Source organism: Chrysochloris asiatica, unplaced genomic scaffold (assembly GCF_000296735.1).
Source record: "Chrysochloris asiatica unplaced genomic scaffold, ChrAsi1.0 scaffold00100, whole genome shotgun sequence".
Classification (NCBI taxonomy): Eukaryota; Metazoa; Chordata; class Mammalia; order Afrosoricida; family Chrysochloridae; genus Chrysochloris; species Chrysochloris asiatica.
The window spans coordinates 3,081,875-3,093,701 of NW_006408618.1; the positions used below are offsets into that span (position 1 = coordinate 3,081,875).

At 37.4% G+C, this 11,827-nt stretch overlaps 1 protein-coding gene across 1 annotated transcript in view; it reads right to left on the reverse strand.

Moving 5' to 3' along the window:
* Positions 1-11,827, reverse strand: part of SLC9C2 (solute carrier family 9, member C2 (putative)) — a 100,662-nt gene that overhangs the window by 88,209 nt on the left and 626 nt on the right. The window contains exons 2-3 of the mRNA XM_006867098.1: positions 10,380-10,480; positions 7,771-7,899 (exon numbers count right to left, since the gene is read on the reverse strand). Coding sequence (XP_006867160.1) covers positions 7,771-7,899; positions 10,380-10,480 — 230 coding nt within the window. The remainder of the gene's footprint in view (positions 1-7,770; positions 7,900-10,379; positions 10,481-11,827) is intronic.

The following is an 11,827-nucleotide window of genomic DNA, read 5'->3' on the forward strand; positions in this document are numbered from 1 at the left end:
CTTTTTGCTTTCTTCTTGTATGATGTTCTTGATGTCACCTCACAACTCTTCTGGTCTTTGGTCTTCAGTGTTTAATGTATCAAATCTGTTCTTCAAATGATCTCTAAATTCAAGTGGGATACATTTAAGGTCGTATTTTGTCTCTCATGGACTTGTCTTCATTTTCTTCAGCTTCAGTTTGAATTTGCATATAAGTAATTGATGGTCTGTTCCACAGTCTGCCCCTGGCCTTGCTTTCACTGATGATATGGAACTTTTCCCTTGTCTCTTTCCACAGATGTAGTCAATTTGATTTCTATGTATTCCATCTGGTGAGGTCCATGTATATAGTTATCTCTTATGCTGTCTAAAGAAGGTATTTTAAATGAACAAATCATTAGTTTTTCAGAATTCTATCATGAGTTCTCCAGCATCATTTCTATCACTAAGGCCATCCTTGGTTATTAGGTTTCTATTAAATTAGTCTACTAAAAAGAAATCTAAAGCCTTCAACGTGGATTACACAACATATAGAAAACAAAAATTCTCACAGCTGGACCAATAAACAACATCATGATAAACAGAAAATATTGAAGTGTTTAAGGATTTCATTTTATTCAAATCCATAATCAGTGCTAATGGCAGTAGTTTTTAAGAAATAAAAATATGCATTGCATTGGACAAGTCTAACGCAAAAATCCTCTTTAAAGTGTAAAAAGCAAAGATGTCACTTTAAGGACTAACTTGATCCTGAACCAAGTCATAGCATTTTCATTCACCTCACCTGCAAGTGATAGCTTGACAATGAATAAGGAAGACTAAAGAAGAATTAAAGTCTTTGGATTATGGCATTGAAAAAGAATATTAATATGCCATGGACTGCCAGAAAAGCAAACAAATATCTTGGAAGAAGTACAGATGACTCTTTAGACACGAGGGTGATAAGACTTTGTCTCACATACTTTGGACATAATATCAGGAGGGACCACTCTCTGGAGAAGAACAATATGTTTGCTCAGTAAAAAAGAGGAAGACCCTCAATAAGACAGATTGACAATGTGGCTATAACAATGAGTTCAAACAGGAACAATTGTGAGGATGGCACAGGACTGGGCAGTGTTTTGTTCTGTTGTACCTAGGATCACTACAAGTTGGAGTGATGGTACCTAACAACAACAGAGTGAGTTTTGGTAAATTATATTTTTAGTAATTTTTAATTTTCTTAATAAAGTTTTCAAATGTTTTTGCTGAACAGTAAAGAGGATTAGGCCTCAAAACTTGGGTGATGCAGTTAAAGCTGTGTTTAGATGAAAATTTATATCTTTAAGCACATACATTACAAAAAATAAAGCTTAAAAATTCCAATGGATGAATTAAACAGCAGTTTTAAAACCTACTGTAGTTGAGTCAATCCTAACTCATAGGAACCATATAAAACAGAGTGGACCGACTCCCATAGGGTTTCCAAGATTATAAGTCTTTGTAGAAGGAGACTACTACATCTTTCTCCCATGAAGCAGCTGGTGCATTGGAGCCATCAGGCTTTCAATTAGCAGCTCAGTGTTTATCCACTGTGCCATCAGGACTTCTAAACAGCACATCAAACACTGCTGAAGAAAACTAATGACTAAGATGCTAAATTTAAGAAAAGTATTTAGTACAGTCATTTTAGTACCAAATCAAAAACCAAACCCCCTTCCATTGAGTCAATCTGACTCACTGAAACTCTGTATAGGGGTTCTGAGACTAATTATTTATGGAAGCAGACAGCCTCAACTCTCTTCCACAGAATAGCTGGTAGGTTTGAACTGCCAACCTTGTGGTTAGTAGTTAAGTGATTATCCTACAGAACCACCAGGGCTCCTTAATTTCAGTTCACCATAGAGAAATAAAGAGTATGAAGAATATGATGAGGAGATCCAACATAATTACTAATAGAAATTCAAGGAGTAGAAAATGGAGTGTAGAAAATATTTGAAAGGGACTAGCGCAGCTCCATCTAACATCTGCAGAGATGGTCTTCATTCTACTGATATCCTCTTCTGAATCGGGCTTGAATTCCTGGCAAGTTCCCCGTTGATGTATCGTTGCAATAACGTTTTAACTACCTCAGTAGAAGTTTACTTGCATGTGACATTAATGATAATATTTAATCATTTCCACATTTGGTTGGATTATTTTTCTTTGGAATGAGCAAGAATATGGATATCCTCTGATCAGTTGGCTAGGAAACTCTCTTCCAAATTTCTTGGCATAGATGAGTAAACACTTTCAGTGTTGCATTCATTTGTTGAAACATCTCAATTGGTATTCTGTCAATTCTTAGAAGATTGTTTTTTGCCAGTACCTTCAGTGCAGGTTGGACTTCCTCCTTCAATATCATCAGTTCTTGATGATATGCTTCCTCTTGAAATGTTTGGATGTTGACCAATTCTTTTTGGTACAGTGACTTTGTGTAGTCCTATATCTTCTTTACATGCTTCCTGTGTCATTCAATTTTTATGCCCATAATATTCTTCAATAATGCAAATCAAGGCTTGAAGTTTTTCTTTTGTTCTTCAGTGTGAAAAATGCTGTGTCCTTCCTTTTTAGATTTTTAATTCCAGATCTCTGCATATTTCATTATTATACTTTGCTTTCTCTTCTCAAGTCACTCATCAAAACCTTCACTTCAGCTCTTCTTCTTTGTCATTTTTTCTATTTGTTTTAGCTGCTCTCTATGTTCAAAAGCACGTTTCAGGCTCTCTTTTGACATCCATTTTAGTCTTTTCTTTCTGTCCTGTTTTTTGTTTTAAGAATCTTTTGCTTTCTATATGCATGATGTCTTTGATGTGATCCTGCAACTGGTCTGGTCTTTGGACAGTAGCGTTCAATATATCAAATATATCCTTGAGATGATCTCTAAATTCATACTCAAGGTCATATTTTGACTCACATGGATTTGTTTTCATTTTCTTTAGCTTCAACTTGAACTTTCACATGTGCAATTGATGATCTGTCCCACAATCAGCCCCTGGCCCTGTTCTGACAGGTGCTACCAAGCTTCTGCATCATCTATTTCCATAAATGTAGTTGATTTGATTCCTGTGTATTTCACTCAGAAAGACCCATATGTTTAGTCATCAGTTATGTTGTTGAAAAAGTGGTGCTTCTGGAAACCCTGGTGTGGCCCTGTTGGTGAATGCGCTGGACAGCAAAGTTGATTTGAACTGCAAAGTCAGTGGTTCAAACTCACCAGCTGCTCCTTGGAAATCCTATACAAGGTTACTATGAGTCAGAACCCACTTGACAGCACTTAACAACAACACTGAAACCAGAGTGATCTTTCAAGTGGAAATTGCTATAATTTAATGAATTTGACCCTTACTTATGGATGTGGTAGCCCAAAATACCAACTGAGAGGGAAGGAGTCTTCATATCAAAGATCAAGCCTATCCCCTTACACAGAGTAAATAGGGATGGGCAACTTAGACATTGGCTATCTAAAATTGAGGGGGGGCTATAAAGGCATGAAGTGGTTGGCTTAAAAGTTTTAAAGAGGGAGTTTAGTTTCAGAGCAAGTGGGGGAAGGTGGAATCTCCATGGAATAGTTTTCATCTTATCTAGATGGGTATGGTGAAAGGAAAAGGGAATAGGATTTTTTTTTATCCAATAGTGAGTAGTTGTTATCATGACTAATTGCAATTGTCACAACTGTAAAGGTAGAAGTTATATAACAAAAAAGGGGGAGTAGTTAATCTTGCATTCCAGGGACAGAGGACCCTAGGACCATCAAGAAAGAAGAACAGGAATGGAACATGAGATCCTAACCAGAGAATAAGTGATGCCAAAGACAGAGACAGAGACAGAGGTGATACCAGGGAGAGACATAGCAGTTGAGGACTCTAGACTCAGGGCAAGAGAAAGGCTGTGTACTGGCAGGCCGGAGGCTGGCTTGCAAAATGTGCCCTTTGGTTATTTAAATGATTGTATATTCCTTCATGTTTTTGTGTACATCAAGGGAGACAGGGGAGGAAATAGAGGCAATACTGTTGGTCGGTGGTACATAGAGGGGATTTTAATCATTGCAATGAAGCAAAGTGGGATTGGTTGAGTGCAAAGCTGATTTTCTGCAATACCAACTATCATTTAATTCATAATAAAAGCTTTTAAAAAAAAAGTGCTTCTCATGAATAAGCCTTGCAAAATTCTATCATGCAATATCAGCATCACTAATATCAGATGGATCTTGACTGAAAGCAGAGAATACCAGAAAGATGTTTGTATGTGTTTTATTGACTATGCAAAGGTATTTGATTGGATGTATCATAACAAATTAAGGAGCTCTGGTAGCGTAGTGGTTATAAATTGGGCTGCTAACCTCAAGTTTGGCGGTTTGAAACTACCAGCTGTTATGCCAGAAAAAGATGAGGATTTCTGCTCCCATAAAGATTTACAGCCTTGGAAACCCTGTACAGGGTCACTATGAGTCAGAACCGACTCCATGGTACTTACCAACAACAATCATAACAAATTAGGAAAAACTGTGATGAATGGGAATTCCAGAACACTTAATTGTTCTCATAAGGGATCGATGCATCGACCAAGAGTCAGTCATTTTAACAGAACAAGAGGATAATGTGTGGTTTGAAATCAGAAAAGTTGTGTGAAACACTGAGACCGTGGCCCATAGAAACCCTACTATGGTTTCTCAGCCCTGTGACTCAACTTTCAGCCAAATGACAGGCCTATGAGGTGAACAATAACACAAGGAAGCTTCACCCTCCTTAGAACTATCAATTGTACAAAATCAAAAGGGCAAAACTTGCCTAGAGATAAATCGCAAAAGGCAGGACGGGATAGAAAAGGACAAATGGAAACAGTATACACAGGGAGAAAGTGAGAAGTGTGTTGTTTCATTGTGGGGATTGCAATCAATGTCACAAAATAAAATGTGTATGAATTGTTATGTGAAAAACCAATATTATCTGTAAACTTTCACCCAAATCACATACACACACAAAAAAATTTTTTTAAGAAAGAAAACGTGTGTATCAGGGTTATGTCTTTTTATCATGCTTCTTCCAATCTGTATGCTGAGCAAATAATATGAGAAGCCGGACTATATGAAGAAGAATGTGGCATGAGGATTTGAGGAAGGCAGCTTGCCTGAGATAGGCAGCTTGCCTGCTGAAAGTGATGAAGATCAAAGATTACAAACTTCAGTATGGATTACACCTCAATGTAAAGAAAGCAAAAATTCTCACACCTAAACCTATAAACATCATGATAAAAAATAAAAATAAAAATAAAAAAAACAGTAACAATAAAAAACAAAGTTGAAGTGGTCAAGGATTTCAATTTACTTGGATCCATGATAATGCCCATGGAAGCAGCAGTCAAGAAATCAAATGACATATTGCGTTGGGAAAATCCGCTGCAAATTTGTTAGAATTTTAAAATGTTAAGAAGCAAAGAAGTCTGATTGATGTTCTCCGATGTAAACTGTCACTCAATTCACAATTAAAAACTTTAAAAAAAAAAAAGCAAAGAAGTCACTTTGAGGGCTAAGGCACACCTGATCCAAGCCATGTTATTTTCAATCACCTCATATACTTGTGAAAGCTAGACAGTGAATAAGAATTTTTGAATTAGAAATCATGCATTTGAATTAGATGTCAGCACAGAATATTGAATAGACTATCAGAAAAAAACAAACCAATCAGTCTCGCAAGAAGCATATTCAAAGTGATTCTTAGGAGTAAACACGGCTAGACTTTGTCTCACTTAACTTTGAACATGTATTAGAAGGGACTAGTTCCTGGAGAATGATCTCATACTTGTTAAAGCAGAGGGTCAGAATAAAGGAGGGAGACCCTTAATGAGATGGACTGACAAGTTTTGTTTGGTTTGGTTTGGTTTTGTTGTACATAGGGTCTCTAAGGTTGAAACTGATTCAACAGCACCTAACAACAATAGCTGAAGTGTGCCAAAAATTGATAAAATATATCAATCCTCAGATTTAGGAAACATAAAAAGTCTCAGTCTTATGATATCCATACCCAGAACCGTCATAGAAAAGCAACAGAACACCAAAGATGATAGCAGCTGTCTCCAAAGCAACAATAAATCTAACCATTACTCAAATTAAGGCAAAATAAATACATTTTCCGAGAAACAAAGACTGAGAAAGGTGTAACTCACAGACCTTTGATGAAAAAACACAAAAGTATTAATTCAAGAAGGAAAAGAATCCAGAAAGAATAAGTGGAATTAAGAAGGAATGGTGAGCAAAGAAATTGGTAAACTATGGATACATATAAAAAAACAATAGTCCCCGAAGCATTTTCAATGATAGAAATAATGTTGTTGTTTTTCAGAGCCATCGAGTCGGTTCCAATTCATAGCTACCCTATATAGGATGGGTTTGAACCATCAACCTTGGGGTTAGAAGTCCAGTACTTACCCTACGCACCACACCAAGAGTCCTACAAAACTAATAATAATGACTAACTTAAGGAATGGTAATCTTGGAGTCCTGTAATTTAACAACAATAATGTCTTATGATGTTGATGTCTTATGATTCCAGGTGCTCATTTTCCATCTGTATGTCTTCTATGAGTCCTGGTATGGTGCTGTGGGCTAATACGCCAGCCTGCAAAGTCGTTTGAACTGCAAGGTCGGTGGTTCAAGCTCACCAGCTGCTCCTTGGAAACCCTATACAGGGTCACTATGGGTCGGAATCTACTCGATGGTACTTAACATCAATAACAACAACAGTGTCTTCTTGGTGAAGTGTTTGTTCAAATCTTTTGCCCTACTAAAACTCTTTTTTACTACATTAAACATTAATGGGCCAAGATTCGTTTTTAAAAACCCCATAGGACAGTTTTACTCAACACATGGGGTCACCATGAGTCAATTATGCCCTAGAGACCACAAAGCAAATCTTCACAGACCAAAAAGAATTGATATACAGATTTGATATCATCATCTGATCACAGTATGACAACAGAAATCAAAATAAAAAGACATATTTAAGGGGATTTCCAAGCAACTTTTCAAATAATTAATGAGCCAAACAAAAATAGTACAATAAATTTAGAATCAGATAATAGTGAAAACACTAAAAATGAGGGATGTAACTAGAAATGTTGTTTGTTGTTAAGTGCCTTCAAGTCAGTTCTGATTCATAGCGATCCTGCTTAGGGTTTCAGAGGCTTTAAAAAATCTTTGTGTGAGCAAAAAACCTCATCTTTCTTCTGCAACAGCAACAACTAACAGTGTAGTTACCAAGAATAAATTAATTGTAAAATGTACGAAATAGAATCTAAAAATGCTAAAAATCAATTAACTAAACAGCCATTCAAGATGCTATAAAAAGAAAAAGGGAATTAAACCAAAGAAAGTAATATTTTACCTGAAAGGATCAATAAAATAGATTGGAGAACGTTATTAAGAAAAAAAAAAGGCAGAGGACAAATGAAAGAATCTTAGCAGTGTAAAGCAGAGTAAATCTATAGATAGAGATGAAATCAGCTGTGGGATTAGAACCCAGGTTCTTCCATTTGTCAGCCTTATGATCTGTGGGTTTCAGTTTGTTCATATGAAAAACAGAAATAACATTTACTCATTGTATAGTCACAATGGACACCCAACCAGTATAAAATTTCTTCCTCCTCTCCATTTTCCTTAGTCATTCTGAAGAGCATGATGTGAGATTGGTGAATTATCTTCTATATAGAGTCATATTCTCTACAATCATGAATAAGCAACAATTGACCCCAACTTGTTTTAAGATATATTCTTACCTGCCAAAACACATCCTTAAATATATAAAAATCCATGTCCAAAGCAGCCAAAAATATAATTATAGGTAAAAAATAACAATAAAGTGCAAAACTTGGTGTGGTTAGAAGAGGATATATGAGCTTGTGAATCTAAAGTAACAAAGACAAGAAAGGTAGTTGGTTGCCATTTTGAAGTATTAGAAATTTGGATAATGTTATTTCAATTAATTTTTTTTTTAACTTTAGAGTATTTCTATCTTCAACTAACGAGATTTTCTACAAGGCCAGGCCTGATGATCCAGTGGTAGATTTCTTAGGCTAACCATCTAGACAGTCTATAAGAGTAGTCCTTGATTTACCAGAGAATTGTGCTACTTGGGGCTGTACAACATTGCTTGTGGTAAGTCATCGGTGTTTACAAAGTGGTTTTCTATCACTGATGATTGCTAAGATGATTTTAGTACTTCACAGATAAGTGCTTTTTAAAAATATATATATATATATATAATTTGTTAGAGATTTATTTTCATGTGCATGGCAGGGTTGGTAGAAGTACTTTGCACAGATAATTGTAATTTCACAGACGTTATTGCTTCCAAAAGAAAGAATCAAACAAACAAATCCACTGGACTTGAGTCCATTCTGACTCATACCCACCCTACAGGACAGAGTAGAACCGCTCTGCACCATTTCCAAGGCTCCACATATTCACAAAAGTGGACTGTCTCATCTTTCTGTCAGTGGGTTCAAACTGCTGACCTTTCCATTTACAGATCAGCAATTAACCACTCTGGGATTTTTAAATCTCTAAGTGAGTCACTTGTGGTGCTGTAGGATAAGCACTGGACAGCAAGGTAGTTTAAACTGCAAGCTTGGCAGTTAAAATTAATCAGTCACTCCTCCGAAACACACTATACAGGGTCACTATGAGTAGGGGCCAACTTGACAACACTTAACAAAAGCAATAACAAGTGAGTCATACAGAGAAGAGTAATGCGTAAATAATAGTTGTTGTTGCCATTGAGTTGGTTCCTACCCATAGCGATCCTGTATAGGGTTTCTGAGGAGCTACTGGTTGGCTTGAACCGCCGACCTTGCAGTTCAAATGGCTTTCAAATCATGAAGGTTGCACACAGATGAATGGAAAATACAACAGTTATTGAATCTTTTTAAATAGCCCCTCTTAATAAATTTATTTTGACCCAGTCAATAATTTAAGCTTCTTTGCTTAACCTCTCTGTGTCTCAATTTTCTCCTCTGCAAAATGGAGTAAGGGAATAGCATCCTTACTCCATTGGACTGTTGTGAGATGAATAAACTAACTCAAAAGTTAATAAGATAATAAATTAACAAATGTCAAGCACTTAAAAGGGAGTATATTAAAAATGTGTTCGCTAATATAAGGACTCCTAGAGTGGCACTGTGGGTGAATGTGCTGGACTGCAAAGTCGGTTTGAACCACAAGGTCAATGGTTCAAGCTCACCAGCCACTTCTCAGAAACCCTATACAGGGTCACTAGGAGTCAGAAACGACTGGCATGGCACTTAGCAATACAACAATACCTTCAGAGCTTTTGTTGGAAGATGAAAGGAGAAAGATGAGGCTTTCTGCTCCTGTAAAGATTTATAGCCCCGGAAACCCTATTGGGGTCGCTGTGAGTCAAACAACTCCACAGCACACCACCACCACCAGATAAATGCAAAGCCTTACCTTCCTTTAAAAAAAAAAAAGGAATGAGCAGAGGTTAATCATTATTGACCACATTGCAATGCATTTGAAATCAAGAGCTAGCAAGAAATAAGTATACATTTTCTTGTATGTTGTTGAGTGCCATCGAGTCGATTACGACCCATAGCGACTCTGTATAGGGTTTCCAAGGAGCAGCTGGTGAACTTGAACCGCCGACCTTGCGGCTCAAACGGCTTTGCAGTCTGGCGCATTAACCCACAGTGCCACACCAGGACTCCTTTCATGTATATATACAATAAATAAAAGCAAATTTTCTTATACCTATATAATACTTATGTGATGTATATTTACATTTAATCAGGCAGGCAGTAAGAAAAGAATCACCATGCCTCATCATGGAAATCACTATTATCTTTTATAACTAGAGTCTAGACAGGTATTGGAGTCCTGGTGTGGCGCTGTGAGTTAATGCGCTGGATTGCAAAGTCAGTTTGAACCGCAAGATCGGCGGTTCAAGCTCACCAGCTGCTCCTCAGAAACCCTATGCAGGGTCGCTATGGGTTGGAAACGACTCGATGGCACTTAACAACAACAACTACAGGTATTAAGAGAGCTGCAGGGAAGGAGCCAGTAGATATATGCATGTTGGAGGCTGGGGTGGGAGGTTGGGTTGAAAGAAAAGAGCAAGGTTCTGAGAAGAACCTAAGAATGAAATCAAAATTTCCTCACTATCAAATTAGTGCTTTCTTTTAGGCGTCTCAATTATATGTCTCCTTCATTGGATGGTTTCTCATTTTCTACATTTTTAACAGCAGATGAAATGTTTTGAGTTTCTGTTCATATTTTTTAAATCTATACACTCAGGGGTGAGAGTAGAAATGGATCTTGTTATGAGTCTTTGTCCTTTCATTTATTCTCTAATTTATTGTATATACAGTACCTTAACAAACCTGTAGGCCAGTTGTCCTAGTACAAAGCCTAATAGAGAAAGAATTGACAAGACTATGACTTCAGAATTCTTTATACCTGTCTTCAAAAATCCTAAAGAAAGACATTTATTTGTTACTTAGACATAATTTATAGTTTTAAAGCACTTTTATCAACATTGTTTTAGTGTTTCATTTTAAACTTTTCATCACATTATTTGTTGTTGTTGTTGTGAAGTGCCATCGAATCTATTTCAACCCATAGTGACCCTGTATGGGGTTTCCAAGGTGCAGCTGGTGAACTTGAACCACCGACCTTGCAGTTCAAACGACTTTGCATTCTGATGCATGCATTAGCCCACAGTGCCACACCAGGGCTCCATCATATTATTATGGATGACTAATTGACTCCTGGTGTGGGTTCAGCACTGGACTGCGAACCGCAAGCTCAGCAGTTAAAACCCATTAGCAACTCCTTGTATACCCTATACAGGGTCACTATGAGTTGGAACCAACTTGATGGCAATTAACAACAACAACTGACAGCTATCGATGTGACGCTATATGATAAGCACTAGACTGCTAACCACAAGGTTACCAGTTCAAACCCAGCAGCCACTCCTTGGAAATCCTATATAGGGTCTCTATGAGTCAGAACCAACTCTATGGAACTTAACAATCTTGACAGAAGTAGAATGCCACACCTTTCTCCCATAGAGCTGCTGGTGGATTCAAACTGCTGACCTTTCAATTAGCAGCTGCTCATATTAACCACTGTGGCACCAGTGCTCCTATATGTACTATTTTCCTTAAAGCCAGAAATATTTTTAACTGAGACCCTACCATAAGGAAAAACTAAATTCACCAAGCAAACAACAAAAGACACTTGTTATTCTCTCCCCATAAGCATGTTTTATCTTGAAATGCTGTTGTATCCAAGATTATTCAATTCATTCCTCCGGGTGTGGCACTGTGGGTTAATGCGCTAGACTGCAAAGTCAGTTCGAAATGTAAGACTGGCAGTTCAAGCTCACCAGTTGCTCCTTGGAAACCCCATACAAGGTTGCTATGGGTCAGAACTGACTCAACAACGCTTAACAACAATAACAAGAGGCAATCTATAGGCTATAAGCCAACTAATTTATGCCTGGGACAGAAGTCACTGGCAACCTGTCCTCTCGCTTTCGGCTATAGGTTATGGCAAACCAGTAAATATTTATTTACATATACTTCATATGTGTAAGATCAAGTGTTCTGCAAATGATTTTTTGCAATGATCTTTCCTGGTGGAGTACTTTGTAACCACGAAGGATCTAGAGCTAGTGAAGTTTTTGGTGGACAGCATGGTCATTGTTGTTGTTGTCAGATGCCATCAAGTCGGAACCGACTCATAGCAACCCCATGCACAGCAGAACGAAACAATGTCTGATCCTGGGCCAACCTCACTACCGCTGCCACACTT